The following is a 19,742-nucleotide window of genomic DNA, read 5'->3' on the forward strand; positions in this document are numbered from 1 at the left end:
AGTTTATGAACCAGACCCGACAAGGCATAAAGATGGAAAATGCCCCTGGAGGAAACCCTGCCATGCGTCCAGGCATGCAGCCTGGCATGCAGCCTGGCATGCAGCCTGGTATGCAACCCGGCATGCAACCCGGCATGCAGCCAGCAGGCATGGGTGGTCAGGTATGTAGTCAGTTCATCCTCACATCTGATATGAGGTGTTTTCACTTGACACTTTTAAATAAAATCAGTCTATTTGTCACCACTTGAAGAACGGAGGTCAAATTCTTGATGTTTCTCCACAGCCTGGTTTCCTTAACGCTCAGATGATGGCTCAGCGCAGCCGCGAGATGATGACCATGCAGATGAGGAGGCAGCGGATGATGATGCTGATGCAGCAGCAACAGCAACAGCAGCAGCAGCAACAGCAGCAGCAGCAGGGACAAGGGGCAGCAGCAGCAGGCTTCAGCCCTCCTCCAAATGTCACCGCACCAGCAGGCATGGACGCCCCCATGGGAGGCCCCCCCTTGAGCCAACCTGGACAGCAGGGATTCAACTATGGAGGTAACTATGGTGAGTTGACTGACTCAGAGTTGGCTGCCTGTCTCTTTTCCACCTGGATGTTCAAGTTCCACATTTACAGCTGCTCACTATCGTTGTCGTACTTGCAGGAATTAACCAGCAGGGGGACCCGTCGTTCATGGCTCCGGGCAGCAGCCCACCAGGAAACATGATGCAAGGGCGAATGGCTGGCCCCCCTCAGAGCGCCATGATGCAGGGGATGCAGGGAAACCCACAGGGAGGACCCATGTACCCATCTGGAGAGATGAAGGGCTGGCCTCAGGGCGCCATGCCACGCAGCAAGTACGTAACAACAGACTTCTCTGAGCACAACACTCAACTGGAGTCTTGTCTGCGTGTTGTTTCTTGACGTCAAAATCTATTTCCATTGTCTTCCAGCTCATACCCTCAGCAGCAGTTCCCCCAGCAGGGCAGCCAGGGCCAGTTTGGGCCGATGATGATGAACAACTCCATGGGCGGACCCGGGCCAGTCAGTGGGGCCGGCGCAGGGCAGATGGGCCAAATGCCAGGACAGATGCAAGGACAAATGGGCATGAACCCAATGGGAATGGGCAGAATGCCAATGGGACCTGATCAGGTAGTTAATTGTTTGTCTGTTTGTTTCAGGGGGCTTACGTGAGACTGAGCTGATGTTGTAAAACTCTGTAGAGACTTTTTTATTGTTTATTTGTGAGAATTCCCATTAGCTGTGCTCTAGAGCAGTGGTTCCCAACCTGGGGGGCGGGACCTCCCAAGGGGGGCGCCAAAGATCCAGGGGGGGTCGCGAAGCCCTCTTGATTTTAAGGGGTTTGTAATTAAATGTAATTAAAATGTTAAATAAATGAGTAGGCTAAGCATTTAATTCATATATGTGACAAAATCAACTAAATTCAAGGGCCACATTAAACATTTATTCGTGTATTTAAATAGATAAACAAATAAATTATAGGCCTATATCAATAGATGATTGAATATCAACAGTTTTAAAACATTAAATACATAATATACAGCAGGGCAATATCAGTCACAATAAATTTGAAAAACAGCATGGAACAATGAGAAAAAACCTGTGTAAAATTACAACATATTCTTCAGAACATGTTTTTAAAAGTACAAGTTCTGAAGAAATATGTTGTAATCATACACAGGTTCTCCTGATTGTTTGTTACATGCTGTTATTAAATTACTGAAATATAATAAAGTATTTCATGTAAAAGAAGTTATGATGTTCCTTATTTTATTTTATTTTACATGGGGGGGGTCACCAAAGTTTTCAATGGTAAAAATATGGGTCCCTTAAGAAAAAGGTTGGGAACCACTGCTCTAGAGCACCAACGACAGCTAAATTGACACAAATTATACCACAGACCCCCATTGGACAAAATTTTGAAGCAAACACCAGAAATACACAAATATTTACTTAGTCAATGTACGTTCAAATGAGGTGTGAAATTTTTGGAAAGATTAGAGATATTTCTGGAAAAATGTGGTACAATTTCTCCAAAAAAGTTGAAACATTTCTAGAAAAAATGGTAAAATTCCTCAAAAAAAAAAAATTCTAGAAGAAAAAAAAGAAAGAAAAAGTGGTAAAAAAAAAAAAAGGAAAATAATAATCATTTAAAAGAAGGTGTGAAAAATTAAAGTTAAAAAATTCTAGAAAAAAGTGGTAACATTTCAAGAAGAAGTCCCCTGGGGGTCCCCGGACCCCACTTTGCAAACCATTGCTCTAGAGCACTGCTAGCCTTACTGGGGTCCACATTTAAAAACAGTTCATTTAAAACATACATTTACAATCAAGACATGAATAAGATAAGACAAGTCAACGAAAACTTACATTAAATCTTAACAATAGGTATGAATCGTCATCCTAAATCAAAGAACATATATAAGACACTCCAATACACAGTGGTTGTTAGGTGACAACAACAAAACCTACATAAGCCTCCATAAAACCCTAAGTGTGTATGCGTGTGTGCATGTGTAGATGTTATCTTACAGGTATGGAATTCCAAGATGTTTTTTTTTATTTGCATTGAAATATTGATTTCTGTGTGATTTGGTTATCTGCTACAGATACAGACATTATATTTGAACAAATAAGTGTTAACATGTACAGTATGTGACTGTTTTTCCATCTCTGCAGAAGTATTGTTGACGACCTGTGGCTGACAGCAGAGTCTGAAGCCTTTCATCTGTAGCGCCGGGGCCAGGAGAGGAGCTGGACCTACACAAACACACACACAGTGGGAGTTCTCCAGCATAAAACATGACACGGGAGACTCAACACAACGCTCTGCTCATCCTGAGGAAGTCGGCTACAAGGACAAGCATGGATCAGGTTTCATCACCAACCGAAGCCTCACATGCTGTAGCCTCAGCCTGTGTAGGTTACGCACAAACACAAAATATCTGTGTGTGTGTGTGTGTGTGTTGCGCGCATGTTTGTGTGTTTTCACGCGAATGACCTGGAGCTGTCGGGCAGTATTCAGCGTCACAGTCAGGCTGCAGAACGGGACTACGGTACAACTGGCTGTGGCTGCACTTTACCTGGAGGCTTCTGCGTGGAATAAAGATTGATGCAATATTTCTTCATCATTACAGCCTTACGAGAGATTCAATGCCTTCACAACAATGGGTTTCTTTTTGTTTTGTTTTTCTTTTCTTATCCTTTGGATGCGCCTCATTCTTAAAGTCATTGGAAGCTATAAGCACAGTTTTACCATGTTATGCAGATTGGAGCAATAACTCTCGCCTCTATGCTTTAGACTGTAACTGAGCGTCATTACCCTGTTCTAAGCAAACAAATGGTACTGCAGTATTAGATGTCTCAAATGTCCTCTGTGAATATGAATTGTAAATATCCTACAAAATATATCAGACATGCTTTTTAAAGACCCATTATTGCACAAAGTATGAGACCTGGTTGTATTTTTGTGTCCCATAGGTCAATACTGATTTGGTTATTTTTGCTTTCCTCCTTTTTTTGCCTTTGCAAACACAGGTGTGTTTTGGGTTTTCCTTTCCTCTGTTTGTCTTTTTCTTAATGCTGTATTTTTATTTTTATTTTTTTTTCCCAGAAGTCGTGTATTTCATGTTTTAGCGAGGCACTTTTTACTTGTGACGAAGATCTGATGAGTTGAAGGTTTGAGCTTTCACACCACCAGAGGTTTTATTAGCAGATGGGGGCGGTGGATTCTGTCGGCCGGTCGATTATGTAAACTTTTTGTTTTGTTTGGCTGTGTGTGTGTGTGTGCGTGTATGGGTGTGTAAGAGTGTATGTGTGCGTGTGTGTGTGTGTGTGTGTGTGTGTGCAGTATGGTGAAGACGGGAACACACCCCTCGGTTCACCAACAGGCCCGGTCCTTGCAGAATTCTCTCCCTCCCACCATCTTTGTGTCTGTCGAGTGTATTTTATCCACAGCATCTTCTTTTGACTGTTATTCTCAACTCGCTGAATCTACCTTTCAACATGCGCAATCCAAAGATATTTTTCCACATCTCTGTATAGTTTCTGAGGTTTTCTGGTGTACATTTTTTATGATATGTGTTATATTATTCTGACGGTAAATGGGTACATATCATTGATCTGTAATGGCATATGATGGTTATGTACTGTAAGTGTATCAGCTATCAGTGCAGTGCAAACGAGGACTGGGGGGTCTCAGCCCTGCAGCAGAAAAGTTTTTACATCCAGAAAAAAAAAAAACAAAGCATGTTTTTGCTGTGAAAGAGAAATACCAATGGAATGAAATCCACTTGAAGACATATCAATTTCTCTTCTATTTTTCAGGAAACAACTTCATTTTATCTCCAGATTTTGTTACTTCAGGAAAAAGGAACTTTGTAGAGTTTGAATGAAGTGCAAACAGAGGCAAGAGATCATTTGGTTTGTTTTTGTTTTTCCTTGTGTGGAGGTAAGATAAGCTGTCATTTTACAGGATGTATATTACAGTTTTTTTTTTCTTTTGATGTTGATATTGATGTAAATACAAATTTCTATTTAAACACTCTTGACTCTTGTTCTCTAATTATAATGCATGTAATGCCATTCGTGCAGTTCTCAGTCTGGTAACAGTCAATATCAGCCAGTGAATGTAGACATAATAATCACATCTTATCAAACAAAACAAATGAGCTCTGCTGCAGCCTTGTCAGGTTATGAAGAAATAATCCACTTCCATTTTTAGATCTAATATTCTTCTGTTGAAAGAAAAGTATCATTCAATATCACTCCCTGCTTGGTGTTGCAGAAAACTTTGCTTCTTTCAGGTTATTGTAACTCCCACACAGTACGCCGCACTAACTTCTAAAACAAGTGCACACGGTGGAAGAAGAATTCACATCCTTTATTTTCCAAAAACTATGAAAAAGTAGGTCCAACTGTTTGTAACTGGTACTTTAGTTATCACACTGTAAAACAACTATTGTGCAGATGTTTAATTTGCAGAATTTACTTCAGTGATGACTAATTCAGCCGTGTGACTCATGTTAATACTGATCATGTTGCAGCTTTCCGAGGTGGAGCTGGTTTTAACTACTTAATATACAGTTTGGTATTTTTTTAATCACTGTTTCTCAAAGGTTGAGCTGCCCTGAAGGATCACAAGATAAATCTTTTGGCTGTGAGAGGATTAATGAAAGAAAAACAAGGCACTGACGCACACATTTGTTTTCACGTTTCTCTAATCTTTGCTTTCTTTTTTTGGAGATCATCAGATACGCTATGCAGCTTTTTGATATTATGTTCATTTCTTAAAATATTAAGCTTTATCTGCTTTTGTTTCCGAGTGCAAAATCAAGACGATGTTCAGTTCTTTCTGCTTTTTGAGCTGCAGCTGCTTCAGCAAACTCTCACTTAGAGGCTGCATTTAAACTTTAAACTGTTGACAAAACTTTCAGCTACTAAATTTATATTTAACTTCTACTATATTCACATGATCACATCATAATTTCTGAGTTATGATATTGCATAAATGATATACATCCACAGTAATAACTGAATGTGCATATTAAGCCTTAAGGGGTAGGACCAGTAAGTGAACAGATAAAATGACACTGATGTATCATCTCTGTGTATGATCTGCAGCAGTTTGTGAGACATTGGAGACAGAATAATGTTAGAGGAGAAGAGCAGCTACTGTCAGGAAGAGATCAGCATCATAACTCATTAAGAGACGAGTTCATGTGCTTCCCAAGACGAGTTCAGATGAGACAAGAAAGGTCAACAGCAGGAGACAGGTAAACACTGGTCTACACAGTCACTAGTTCATGTTAGTAAATATGTTTGGAGGTTTACCATAGAAGTTGATGTTCTTCCTCCACACTTCACATTTGATATAATATTTCTGTCGCTTCAGAAAAATAATAATGAGACACGAAGGCGACAGGTGAAGATGTCACAGCAGCAGGATCGAGGATGATGAACCACCTTCATCAGACAGGACAGGCCCCGAATCTGAGAGATGAAACTAAAGGTGTGTTTTAGTCTGGTGGTCCATGTTTCTGATGATGGTCTGGTGTAATTCCTACATAATAGGCTATGAAGAAGTCACTGAAGTAACAGTTTGAACCATAAAGTACAGTACTTGGGTATTTTAAGCAAGCACACTTGGCTACATTTCCACCATTGCTGATGGAGCTTTAGTGGGAAGCTTTTAAACAGGCTTCATTCTGTATTATCAGATTATCATTGCTGAATTTTAATGCCACAGATTTAACAGTGCATTGTTATTATTATTATGCATTATTATTTAGTTGATCGTACTTTCTCTGAGTACAATCAAATGTTTAAATGCAGAACTTGAGCTATATAAACCTTCACCAGAGGGCGGCGCTGTTGTCTACACATTTCCCCTTCTTCAACACCTCCATCGCCTCACTCAGCTGCTGATGTCGCCGCTGTGAGAGAAGCTGCGGTTCACTGTAAAACCACCAGGGGGCGCTGACTACAAACCTGAGAGCTGAGGGTTGACTCATGTTTATGGACAGGGATTAAAGTAACAACAATCATTTGGAGTGAAGCAGATATAAATTGGATTAAATGGTTATAAAGTGATAAAATAACGAGTAAAAATACATTTTTTTTTTTTTTAGAGTTTTCTTTTTTCTTTTTTAAATGGAGAAACCACCGTGGCCTGGTCTTTATTGTCTCCACAGCTCAAGCAGATTACATAAGAGATTTGTATCTGCCTTATAGATAATTACAAGTGATTAAAGGTTCAAAGAGGAAACTCTATTATGATTTGGAGAAACATTGAGGCAGTTTTACATGTTAAACAATTCATTTTAAATTCTTATTGACACTTCCCTCAGCTCGAGCTGAGTATGTTTCTATTTAAAAAAAAAAAAAAAAAAAAAAAAGTGGAGTGTATATATTAATAGTAAACTTATAACATACGACTGTAGTGTGGGAATCTCTACCCGAGAGCGACTCACTCTTCTCTCTCTCTTTCTCTCTTTCTCTCTCTCGCAGTGTTGGCGTGGTTCCCGGCCCATCTGCGGCCTGGCCCTTGGATTACTGTTTGTTAATGTTTCAATCAGCTGTGTGTTGAGGAATGTGGAGCTATTTAACCTGAACTTCCCCAGGTGTGCCGAGGCGCCGCTCAGTCTGGGCCCCGCCGCCCTCCCCTGCCCTTGGCACAAAGCTATCACACAAACACAATCACACACTGGCCACGCCGGGGCTGCAGCTGTGCGCATCGCACCGCAGGGAAATGGGAAAAACATTGCACCAGGGAGACAGAATAAATCTTATAACGAGTCGCCTCGCCAAAGCAATTTTAACCCCTGCGGTGCCGGTGGAGACCAGAAAACAGTTGATTTACGCGATTACACATCGAAACAGCACATTTAAATGGATGTTTTATGAAGTGAAACTAACTTTTATCTCATTTATTTATTTTATTTTTCATCGTCAGTAAACCGCCTTACATCACCGAATCTCTCTTTGTAAATGCCCTGAACACAACTACAGTCTTTAGAGTCATGACTGCAATGATTTTATTCATTTATTTAACTTTATTTCAAACTCTTGTCTCCTTTCGTCAAGATGTGTGGACCTGACGATTTAAAGGGAGACTTCCTCTGGTAATGTGATACGTTAATGACCCATAGAGAGGCAAATTACCAATTTAACTGGCTGTGAGCCATTATGTTGACCACCAGCTTTGGTTTTATGTTACCTGAATGACTTAACAGCTTCAGGTGTAGCACTTTTTTGTTTTTTAAGTGACAACCACTTTACACTCTTCCAAAAAGCTACTCAGCTACAAGGTAAAGCTATTCACATGTAGGCCTATAGGAGTAGGCCTGTGGGTAATCACAATGGTAACAAGGCCATAACAGCCCATAATAAGCCTTTTAAGTCCCAGCTGTTTTATATGTAAAGAAATCAACACTGTATGATGTGATTCTACACATCACACACACACACACCACCCCTCTCTATCCCTCTCTCTCTCTCTCTCTCACACACACACACACACACACACACACACACACACACACACATTCACACAAACACAGTGACACAGAAAGATTCTTGTTCAAAAATAATTGTCTTGTTTTAATAAAAACACCAATAAAGTACATTGTAAGAAAACAATATCTTCACATAATGAGGCATTGTAATATACAATACAGTTTGTCGCTCAGAATCTGAGAAATTTTACTTTTTTTCATTTTACAAAACGATGAATTCTCTACATGGTTTACACGAAAAAATACAAAGAGCGTGACAGCAACATTAGCTTTCTTTAGGAAAAAAAAACTCTACAAGCAACGAGCGGCTGCTGGCTGCACTGATCTTGTCTTGGTCCCTCGGCTAACCCAGTCTCTCTCTATCTGGACACTACCGGTCTTCTTCTCTCCGGACCCTCTGATGAATCGAGAGCCGTGAGTTGGCAGAGGTCTGTCCCCTCGCCGCCGGAGGACGTCCACACAACGTTATTTTATTTTGTTTTGTTTTTAGCGGTGGGAGTTTGAAACGTCCCTTACACAGTTCAAGGTTTTTTTTAATCGATGTGGTCGAGAAAGTCACATCATCATGGTATTAAGCCTTGTTCGTTCTTGGCGGTGCTCGCTCTGGGGGTCACGGTGCGATGCTCCACCAGCTCTTAGCGGCACATAATCCTGTCATCTGAGCATCCATTCTGCGAGAAAGGAAGAAGAGAGAGAGAGGGATGATTAGTACATCTGCTATAGGAGGATGCAATGCAAAGCAGCAACAAGCAACAACCCGGTGCGCAAAGGGAACTTGGCAACTTTTACGCACGGGCTTTGCATATCTTGGTATATTCAAATGCAAAAAAAAAAAAAAGAACTTGCACTGCGACATGTGTATGTATGAGAGCATGTGAAGAGATATTTACCTCAACTGTGATGCTGGCGATCTCTGCGTTCAGGGTGGTCAGCGGCGTGCGGGGGATGCTGCCGGCGGAGTGCTGGCGACTCTTCTCCGGCTCGTCCAGCTCGACCTGCAGGTCCCAGATGTAGTCGATGACGTGCTGCAGGATCTCCACTTTGCTGGCCTTCTTGTTCGTGGGCAGAGTGGGCACCAGCTCCTTCAGCTTGCTGTAGCAGCTGTTCATGTCCTGCAGGAAGACGCTCATCTGCTCGTCCAGGAGCGGGATCTTGCACTTGGAGATGGCCAGGCTCTGCTCGGACAGGCATCGCATTACGTCCTCGCCGCCGACCTTGCTCTTCAGGGCGCAGGTAGATCCGACAACCTTCATCTTGATAAGTGTTCTTGGAGTAGTTTCCAGGATTGAAAAAGGTAAAAGTTCAGAAGTAAGTTGAACAAAACGAGGCTTTTCCTCCTCTTGGAGATGTGAGCAAGGCAATGTTGACAGTTTGCAACATCCACATGGGCAAACCTCCTCCGGTTTATAGCAGCGCAGGAGCAGGGGGCGTAGCGGAGTGCTCCTGTTTGAAGGCGGTGAGCCAATCAGATGGCTGCGTTTGTATTGATGGGTCGGTCCCAAACCGCGCCTTCAGCCAATGGCTGCGCTCGCCTGGTTATCGGGATTTACAATCTGTTTGAGGGATGGCGTTACAAATGGAAACAAATGTGTGTCTTTTATTGGTAATATGTGGGAATCCAGCTGTCCATGGCTTGGGGACTCTGCAGGTGTAGATTGCCTGGGGACAGTCAAGGGGTGGTGAATGCCTCTGTATGTAGTGTGAGAATGTGTGTGGGATGGGAAAGGATGAATAGGATGAATGGCTAATGATAATTAGGCTACCACAGTGCCCCAGATTTGCCTCTCACAATTGTGGATGGCGCTGCAGATGTTGGCGACAATAGTAGTACAGTAAAGTTAGACAACCGATCACACAGACAGCAGGGGCCAAACAATTCTGGGAAAAGATTCACTTTTTTTATTAACTTAAATTAGTTCAAGATGATGAGGTTCAACGGGGAAAAAAACAAAACAAAACAAAAAAACTTTTTTGTGAACTGTGTTGGAATTCAGTCACAAAGAAGATTAGCAGATTATTCAATTTATCAGACCATTAGACTAATAACGTTACCATGTGAGGGCAAACTGGTGATCGTTTTGGAAAACATGCTGTGCTCTCATTCCCACACCAACGACACGAAAAACCACCACTAGCTACTATATCTTTTATGCTCACAAACTGCTTTTTTTTCCCTCTCTCTCTCTCTTTTCCCCGGAGCTTTTCACGGGCTGTGTGTGCTAAAGGAAGCCCGGTGAGAGCAGCAGCTTCACGGATTCCTTCACATGTTTCTGCCGTGTGTGCTCAGCCTTGTGTGCTCACTCAGATCACATCGCCCTGCTCTGGATCTTCCCCCCAGATTGTCCAAACAAGCCCGAGCAGACTGGCAGGCGCCAGCGCGGTGACGTCACCCATTCATCGGAGCCTTGACGCCTGTCAGCCTGGCGCCGCTCGGGCGGTCTCCATGGAGACGTCAAACAAGAGAGCTCGCGCTCCGCGGCTTCTCCGGCTCACCTGCGTGGCGCGCGGACTCGAAGCCCTGAGAACAAACCGGCCCCGGAGCTTTGTCGTTTCATTTATCACCTTAAAAAGCAGCGGGATGGGATTACCGCCCCCCGCACCTGCAGAGCAGACGCTGTCAGCCGGTTAACAGCGCCGAGGAGGAGCAGGAGCAGGAGGAGGAGGAGGAGGAGGAGGAGGAGGGCTCCGTATTATTCTGTTAGCGCGTTTAACACTAAATAACTGCTGCATTCCCACACACAGCCTGCTGTCACTGCTGTAGCTACAAACCTGTGGTCGCTGTGAAACTATACAGAACAAGTAGCTACAATCTGTTCTGTTACATTTTATTTGTTGGGATATATGTCAAATAGTTTTAAGTGTTAAAATAGATTATTTAGCTGTAGCTATACACACTTGTTTTATGAATAACACAAATAAATTAACCAATAAAGAACACAGAAAAAAAGTATTTTCCACAACTTTACTGCAACAGTGATAATAGTTGCAACAACAGTAATGCAATGCTATATTATAATATATCAATTATTATAATAATGAATAAATTAGATAGATAGATAGATAGATAGATAGATAGATAGATATTTATTGATCCCAAGGAAAATCAGAAACTTGTACTAAAAGTATCAAAAGTAAAAGCAGCAACTCCTGTAAAGCAATCACCCCTATGATTGTTAATTTATCATATTAGTACGTGATGAATACTAAAGTATTAATGTGCAAGCAGTACTTTTATATTGTAGCAATGTGAGTCTAGTTTTCCTACTTTCCATACTGGAGGGTAGTTAAACTTTGGCTGTGACATAAATGTGGTAGAGCAACAAGTGCATCATTTCCCCTCTGAAATGTAATGAAATTAAAATTTAAAGTAGCAAAACATATAAATAATGGAGCATGGGTAGGTCAAACTCTGCGTCAGTACAGTAATAAAAGTAATTAGTAACATTTCACGACTGTACAACCCCACATGTTATGTTGTGCTTATAATTGTTTTTATTGGCCAAGATCTGCAGAATGTGACTGTTCCTATTTTATTTTTGTAAATACAAATAGGCTATACATAAGTCAACATGAATTTTGTGGTATTTGTACAGATGAATACAATGCACCATCTTTCACATTGTCCCGAGGGAATAAAAACAGCTTTTTCTCTTCAGATTTGAATATAAATGCTATTTAAAGAGCCACTGCTAATATCCGAACAGATGTTATACCAGCCCACTGATAACGTCAGCGTTGCTTTCTTTTAACAAAGTTAACTACCACCGGGACTGTTTCTTCTAGCTGTTGCAGTAGCCTGTAAAAACTTTTTTTTTTTAAACTTTCTTTTTTTCCCCCTTTTCTTTTTTTGCCCTCTGTCCTAGGTCGCAGCTGACAGGGCGGAGGGAGGGCCGGGTGGGTAGAACAATGGGAGTGCGGTGCAGGGATTGTGGGAGAGAATCTAGGCTGGAGCCACAGTGTCTGGAGCGCCCCTCCACTCCCCTCATCCAGCTTTTGTTCAGCTGCAAAAGCTATCAGCACTTCCTACTGACACCAACAATAACTCCACACAGCTGGGCCCTTTTTAGCCTGTTTACAGCACATCAAGGCGAGGGGAGAGAGAGAAGACAGAGGGATGAGGCAGAGGAGGGGAAAGAAAAGTGAAACATATTAGCTCCTGATTTTAACTGACAGAATGGCAGTGCCCTCTCCCAGCTCCCATTCCCTCCTTCGTCGCTGACACACAATTAATTTCCCAAGGGACTCGTTATATGTGAGCCGATTATCACTTAGTATTTTATTTCTGCGACAAGCTACTGTTGCAACATCCTGCATCCATCAAACAGCAAACACAACACTTCTCTCTCTTTCACTCTCTCTCTCTCTTTTTTTTTAAGGACATTGTGTATCTTGGCTATATTTGTGCCAGCACACAAACCGTTTCCCAGTAGCATTTTTTTTTTTTTTTTTTTAGTATAAACTTTTCCATTTGCTGGAGGGGAAACATATTAGCTAATACGCCCTCTTTATCGCTTCAGCAAATAGATCTACAAAAGCACACTACAGGAAGCCACGGGGGGAAAAGTTGGTGCAGGAATTCATTCAAGGAAATGGGACATTCCAGCAATGCTTTCACACTTTTGCTGCATGTTATTATTACTGTGGGGACAATAAGTAACGCTCATAGTACTTCCTGAAACATGAAAGTGACCAAACCACAATCATAGTGGAGGAGAATAAATGGTTTCTTAGACAGAGGATTTTTTACTTCAGTATGATTATTGAGATACACTGTTGAAAAGAAACTGAGAGGAATTTGATAATGAGAGGAGAGCACCACATGCAAGTTTTCAACAATTTTTACTCACACACACACACACACACACACACACACACACACACACACACACACACACACACACACACACAGGCCATCTCCTCGCAGCTGTGGGATTAGTTTCCAGTTCCCAGTCAGGCTCTTCCTGTTTGCTTGATAATGATCACACCTGTGTGCAGGTGTGTGGGGAGGCTCATATGAGACTGGGAGGGGTGTGTGTGTGTGTGTGTGTGTGTGTGTGTGTGTGTGTGTGTGTGTGTGTGTGTGTGTGTGTGTGTGTGTGTGTGTGTGTGTGTGTGTGTGGTGTCAGATACAACAACAAAAAAAGCTTTAACCGCACCACAATGTCACATCTATCCTGGGCCGAGTGGTGATTGATTTGTGACACTCACAGTCTCATCAGTCACAGGTACAAGTGAAGGAAGTTTGTGCCGGATGTGAGAGTTTGTAACACAGTATGTCACTGTTTCTGTGTGTGTGTGTGTGTGTGTGTGTGTGTGTGTGTGTGTGTTGTGTATGTTTCCGCCCGGATTCCTGGTGTGCTTCGGCGTGGCCTGGCACCTCCCTGGGCAGCCCAGCCTCTGTAATGACTGAGGACCCATGGTTGGGAGTCACTTCCTGTGGGAGTCCTGGTTCAGAGATGTGTCAGCAGCAGCGCAGACGGACTGGAGCCTCGCCGCCTGTTGGGTGTTTTTCCTGTGTGCAGGGCAGCAGCAGCAGCAGGAGACGGTGGGTGGACGGATGCCTCCCTCCCTCCCGCCTGAGAACCAAGGGCAGGTTGCATGAACAGTATCTCCATCTGATAGTTAGTGTGTGGCGAAGCCTCGCAGCACAGAGGCCCTTGAAGCCCCCACAGGTGTCCTCTGCTCTGTGTCCTTGGCCCCTGGTGGACTCGCAAGGACAGCTTGGTCTCTATCACTTGTGTACATGTGTATATGTGTGTGTGTGTGTGTGTGTGTGCATTCACCGGACCCAGAGCTCACCCCTCCTCTACACCCCTGTGGCCATCTCCCTCCGCCTGGTTCCCACACACACTATCAAAGCCCTTTAATGGCTTCTAATTAGCTCCCCATCTGCTGGTGACAGCGCACTGGTGGCATGCTAAAGCACCCATTGAGAGCATAGGCATTGTGCTCTGGAATACTTTCCACTCCAGTGGCAATTGCCTGGTGAGAGAGCTTTAGTTGGGGGTGTGGGGGGGTGCTGGGGTGGGGCTGGGTGAGAAAGAGGAGGGGGAGGAGGGGATGCTGCATAGAGTTCTCTACGGTCAGGGGCTTGGGGGAGGGCAGGGGTGGAGGGATACACAATAGGAGACAGTGTTACGGCTTGTTGCAAATCTAATAACGCCCGAGTCCCTTTTCCGTCCGCTCATCACCCCCCCCAGCACCACCAGCAACTATTCCACCCCTCCCTCTACTTTTTTTTTTCCACTTAAGCAACAGTTTGCCGCTGACACCACGCAGCGGACTCTGACTTTACGGTGGAACCCGCAACACAACCTGATGAGGTGCTCCATTGTCTCGAGGAGCCCCATGGCTGTAGCTCGCCCTCTGGAACAATGGGTGCACCTCTATAGAAACTGTAAATGTTGCCTAATGAGGCCTCTTCATTAGCAGAACCTGTCTATGTGTGAATGCTGCCTGTTTGTTAGATCCTATGAGGCCTTCTCCTTTCCGGGACTTCCAGCGGGGTCCAGGTCCACCAGCAGCAGAAGGGGAGGCCAGCTGTTCCCAGCTGGTAGCCAGAAGATGCCTATGGGGGACAGGCCTGATTGCTGCCTTCCAGCTGCCCCCTGCTGTAGCAAAGAGAGGGAGGACAAGCAAATGCTTCTGGGAAACCGTCAGATCAGCTCCAGTAATGTCATTGTTCTACATCCACTGTTTGCTAATTTAGATGGATATATACCCACTGTGCATATTTTAATTAAGCACATAGCTGACTAAGAAAGGGAAATGATCCTCATCAATATCCAACATAAACAATGACAAACGTCCCTCAGAGTATTTCTGTGATTTTGTCAAATAAGATAGAAGAGCGATAAAAATTAATATCAGTGTGAGAATGACCATTATTCCATTTTTCTAAATACATGTTTTCACCAGATAAATTAAATGTATGATGGCGTCTCAACATGAAACCAAACTAATCTATCAAACACGTGAACTCATTCTGCTGTTTTTCAGATTCCATGGCAACTGAATCCACCACTTTGAAATGACAAGGAAGACCCTATGTAGAGCCACGTATTTGTGTGTGTTTCTGTGTGTGTGTGTGTGTGTGAGACGAATGGTCCGTCACCTGACCTCTCTCTCTCTCTCTCTCTCACACACACACACACACACACACACAAACCCTGCACATCCCCACAGCTGCAAGGAGGCGTCCAGTCAGCACGGCCAGGGGACATGGGAGCCAAAGCCCAAAGATGGAGCATGGACAGTGGCAGCTGGGGAGCTGACAAAGCCCCATTCAGAGGGCCCAGGCCTGGGGACAATGGCTGGGCCAGGCTGAGCCCTCTCCTCCACTCTTCCACCCAAAGATTAATACTTCAGATGGGCTTCCCAGTGGCAGGCAGGGCTAAAAGGAGAGCCCTCCTGTTTGTCACTGGGCATTGTGCAAGTCGCCTGAGAACCAACCTCTTGGATGGGCTTGACAAATGAGAGCCGCCATTGACAGTGAACAGATTGGGCCTGCCACTTTTGTTTTGATTGTGGAGCGGGTATAATCAAGTTATTTGGGCCTTGGGGAGTTTTTGTTTCTCTCTCCTGATGCTCTTGACACTAAAGTCCCACCTTAACAGTCTCTGCTGGCTCAGCTGTGATCTGAGCCTGCTCGAGTTTCCCCTCCTTGTTTGTTGTTTCTATTTATCAAAGCTGTATAGAGGGCGCAACAGCAAGAGGAAGTTAATTTACTTGTGGGTGTGGGAATCTGTGGCTATCTATTCATGTGGTCTACAGAAGGCAGCGCAGGTGCAACAGGTGTAGGTGTGCATATTCTTGTCACAGTCAATAGAGCTACAGTGCGGCGTCATTGTAATGTTTTCTATGCAGATGTCCCCCACGTACACCTGACCTGAATAAAGTGTTAAAAGAAACAGCTCAGCCAGGGGACTACAGTAACTAGAGACCCTGTTAGGTGTGTTTTGGAGGAGGAAGAGGGGGGGGGTAAACACAAGCAGATAAGGTGCGCCCCCACCAACCCCCACCTTTTTTTCTCTGTAAGTGCAGCGCAGGTGTTTAGCCCCCAGCAAGGCAGCATTTCTGGTTAAACTGTAGGAACGCTGCCCCGCCTTCACACCGGGAACTAGCAGTGGCCGCAGAGTACACACACTATAGCGTCACACCTGCACACCTGCGCTGCTCCCTCCTGTCAAATGTTTTTGCTACAGCGATCACATCACATGATTTCGCAACAGGAATCATTCCAGCAGCAGAATCCCGTCAGAGAGGAAAGTGCACATGCCATCAGCATTTTTATTTGGAGCTGTCATTTTTAAACCCCGTGGCTGAATTAAAGCAGAAGTAAGCGGAATGTTTGTGTTAATATAAGTCTTAAAGCAGAAGTAAGTGATATATTTGTGTTAATATAAGTCTTAAATAGTTATATCTTCCGACAGCAATCACTTTTATAGAGTGTTTGGTCTGAAACACGGGTCTGTCAGTCACTCTGCTCTGCTCTGAGCCGAGGAGAAAACTTTCCTTGTATCCTACAACCTGTATCCAATGAGGAGAGAGAACGGCATAAAGGGGCGGTCCTCTCTGTGTGTGCAGCCAAGGGTTGCGCGTGAATGTGGTGACGTAGGGACGAGAGCGAGGACTGCTAACTCCAGCGGCTGACAAGAAGTTAGCCAAAACGACCAGATCGCTTACTTCTGCTTTAATCTGACTTTGAAAGTTCACTTCCACTGTTCAACAAAACAAGGACAGAAGCTTTGTTTATCGAGAAAGAGAGAGGGAAAGAGGCCTGGGACCATCTGCCCCGGCTGTCCATCCGTCCCGCCGGTGTTATTGCTGTGCATCAAGCAGCCATTCTCACGATGAAGGAATGCGCCCTTCTTGTAAACATACATCGACCCCCCGCAAGTGCCACAAGCTTCCCTTACCCTGCTGCTCCCTCCCATCCCTCCTCTCCTCTCCTCTCCTCTCACGCCTGGCTGTCCCCTCATCCACCCCAGTCTCTCTATCACCCTCTCATCCACCACCAATAGCACCCCCCCCCCCTCCACCAGGTCCTTCTCCTGCCAGTGTCCCAGTCCCCTCGGGCTGCCCGCTGAAGATAACCCTCCTCTGGTTCCCACATATAGAGCTGAGAGACTCACAGCGAAGACAAGCGCCCTGATTTTCACCCTGTTCCAGGAATACGCTTGTGTGAAACTTCGCTGCAGCAGAAGGTGCCCTACTTTTAAACTTCATTCTTCTCCCTGGGATTGTTTCAGGGGCTTTAACAAAAGGGGAAATAGACTGTGTGCGGGTCAGCAGGGGTGTGTGTGTGTGTGTCTGTGTGTGTGTGTGCATCTAAGTTATACTCGGGTGCGTGTGTTCGCGTGCACGCCTGTGTTTATGCAACAGCGTGTATGTGTGTGTGTGCACGTGAGGGGAGGGCTGCAGGATTATAAAGAGGAAGTGAATGGGAAGTACACACTCGGTGACAAAATAAGAGGGAGACATTCCTTTGCTGCCCCTCCCCTCCTCCTCCTCCTCCTCCTCCTCTCTGCTCCCTCTTTCTCTCCTCTCCCTCTGCTGTGGCAGGGCCCTGGGAAAATCAAACAGGTGGTTTGGGCCTGGCAGGAAAGCTGGCTGGGCCCGGGGTGGGTAGGCCTACAGGCTGCTGGGGGCTATCAAAAGCTCTTAGGCCCAGCTTTAGGCCAGCACTCTGAATGGCCCCGGGCTTCATTATCATGTGAATTCTGGGAACTGCCCCGGGCCCCCAGTAACACCAGTGAGCTGCCCATATGGCGCTCGCTTGGCAACTAGGGAGACCCAGCGCACCCCCTCCCCTCCCCTTCCCTCCAGTGCTTCTCCTCCATTCCAGCACTCCTGATATCAAAGGAGGACAAGAAGGAGAGGGAGGCAGAGGCCCAGAGCCCCCCACCCCACCCCATCCATCCCCAAGCCCTACTCCTGGGGGGGCTGGACCACACAGAGCAGCACTGGACAGTCCTTAGGGACCCTGGATAACACTGCTGCCCTATAGGGCACTACAGCGAGCCGGGCTCCGGGTGGATTTAGCCATTGAATTTGCATTAAAGACGCATTCAAAAGCTGTCAATTTAGCATCACAGATAAAGATGTCGGCAGCCTCTCCACTTCATGAGAGGCTGCTCCCAATCAGCTGCCCCCCCCCTCCTCCTCTTCCTCCTCCCTCCTCCTCCTCCCATCATCCCATAATTCACTGTGGAATTTAGAGGTTGAATTCCTTTAGATTGATCACTATCGAGACGCCGATCACAACAGCACAGCGAATTTAATCTGTTCCTGTTTGTGAAATGTGTGGTGGTTATAGACGATCTTCCAATTCATTTCTCTCCATTTCTGATTGCACACTCGATGCTGTATATTATATCATTTCATGCAATAAGGGGGGATATTTTAATAATAGTGTGTGACCGCCAGGCCTGTAGTGAGCTGCAGCAGCAGCAGCAGCAGCAGCGAGGAAAATAAAATAAATAATGACATTACAATTCATACCATCTGCAGTGATACGCTGGAGACTTACTGGTACAAGCAGCCCCCCATAAGCATTCCTCTTCCATTAGCAGTGACATAAAAACCCTAATGCAATCCATCTGAAGTAAATAACCTAGTGAGTCATCTGATTTTCCTGGAGGAGGATGAGGACACTTCTGCAGAGGAGATGTCACTTAACAGCAGCGCAGGAATTCTGCTATGGCTGCTGCAGTCGGCCACCTGTGTTAGACTGTGGCCGGGGTTAGAAGAAGGAGGAGGAAGTGTGTGAGCCATGTGTGTGTTATATGTGCCACATGATGTCATGCTGATGAAGAGACTTTGGATGACTTCAGCATTGTTCATTGTGATTGCTGATATGTGTGTGTGTGTCTATACGTAGTGCACCTGTGTAGTATGGGAGGCTGGGGAGTTATCTTATATATGGCACATGTGGATAATCTAGTCAGTTTACTTCACCATTTGCACCTGTGATAAGGAAGGCGCGGTACTATGGAAAACAGCAGAGAGCAAAACAAGGAGGGAGGAATGTGTGAGAGAGGTAGAGAGAGAACTAGAGAGAGAGAGAGAGAGAGACGAAAGTGTGATCTGACTTCTGAGGAACTCTACTGGTGATTCATTCTGTTACACATGGAGCGATTCACTCCCTGTGCAGCTGTGCCGGCCACATGCGCAATATGATTTCACAACATCTTCCCTGTCCTTGGAAATTCCTTTTTTTCATGCAGCCCTCTCACCCCCTTCCCCTCCTGTCAGTGCGCTGGCGGTGTTGTTCTGACAGAGAGGCAGGTGCACGACTTAGTCATTCTTCTCCTTCCCCTCAAATGGCTGTGTGTGCTTCACCGAAGCTTTAGTCAGCTAGAAGGGCTTGACCGAGAAGCCCTGCCTGTCAGAGTCATGTGTTTATCATGCAGCGGGCTTCACAGTTGCTGCTGTTGATGGTGTTGTTGTTATCACTCGGCTCATCGCTTGCTCCTGTACTTGTCAACAGCCAGCTGGGAGCAGGACACCGACGCCTCAGCAGCCACAGAAAACTCAAGTGACTCAGCAGTTTCTGGCTCTCTCAGTTGTTGCTCTTTGCCCTGCAGTGTTAGTTTATCTTCACAGTATCAGTGTCTCTCTCTCCAGGATTCGATCCACCGCTCCATGTCCAGTTGTGACCCGGGGGAGCGTCTGTGGGATCCCACCCAGGATGACGAATGTGTGCTGGGGCTGTGAATCATC

The 19,742-nt window shown here is 45.1% G+C and overlaps 2 protein-coding genes and 1 long non-coding RNA gene across 9 annotated transcripts in view; 2 read left to right on the forward strand and 1 right to left on the reverse strand.

Annotated features, from left to right (window-relative positions):
• Window positions 1-4,544, forward strand: part of ncoa3 (nuclear receptor coactivator 3) — a 37,023-nt gene extending 32,479 nt beyond the window's left edge. For 4 of the 7 annotated variants that reach the window (XM_085776247.1, XM_085776251.1, XM_085776248.1 and 1 more), the window contains 5 exons: window positions 3-161; window positions 284-551; window positions 650-842; window positions 939-1,137; window positions 2,683-4,544. In XM_085776247.1, the coding sequence (XP_085632373.1) occupies window positions 3-161; window positions 284-551; window positions 650-842; window positions 939-1,137; window positions 2,683-2,694 (831 nt within the window). In that variant the 3' untranslated portion in view covers window positions 2,695-4,544. The remainder of the gene's footprint in view (window positions 1-2; window positions 162-283; window positions 552-649; window positions 843-938; window positions 1,138-2,682) is intronic. The other 3 variants (XM_085776252.1, XM_085776253.1, XM_085776250.1) reach the window with 3 other exon arrangements.
• Window positions 4,545-8,076: 3,532 nt separating this feature from the next.
• On the reverse strand, window positions 8,077-9,396 carry id1 (inhibitor of DNA binding 1, HLH protein). The gene is made up of 2 exons (XM_085776254.1): window positions 8,909-9,396; window positions 8,077-8,689 (listed from the first exon to the last, which is right to left on the reverse strand). Exons 1-2 carry the CDS (start codon window positions 9,269-9,271, stop codon window positions 8,654-8,656), a joined length of 399 nt encoding a protein of 132 aa, XP_085632380.1. The 5' UTR covers window positions 9,272-9,396; the 3' UTR covers window positions 8,077-8,653.
• Window positions 9,397-9,495: 99 nt separating this feature from the next.
• Window positions 9,496-16,301, forward strand: LOC146987188 (uncharacterized). Its single transcript, XR_015035838.1, has 3 exons — window positions 9,496-9,709; window positions 10,357-14,688; window positions 15,018-16,301. It is a non-coding gene; the product is annotated as an uncharacterized LOC146987188 (long non-coding RNA).
• The last annotated feature ends 3,441 nt before the right edge of the window (window positions 16,302-19,742 follow it).

Source organism: Trachurus japonicus, chromosome 5, assembly GCF_045865225.1.
Source record: "Trachurus japonicus isolate A0001 chromosome 5, Traja_1.0".
NCBI lineage: Eukaryota > Metazoa > Chordata > Actinopteri > Carangiformes > Carangidae > Trachurus > Trachurus japonicus.

Bases quoted from the DNA above. Each gene is read 5' to 3' on its own strand.
- id1 (XM_085776254.1), bottom strand. From the start codon at position 9,271: ATGAAGGTTGTCGGATCTACCTGCGCCCTGAAGAGCAAGGTCGGCGGC. The intron at 8,690-8,908 runs GTAAATATCTCT...CCTTTCTCGCAG, and splicing joins TCGCCAGCATCACAGTTGAG to AATGGATGCTCAGATGACAG.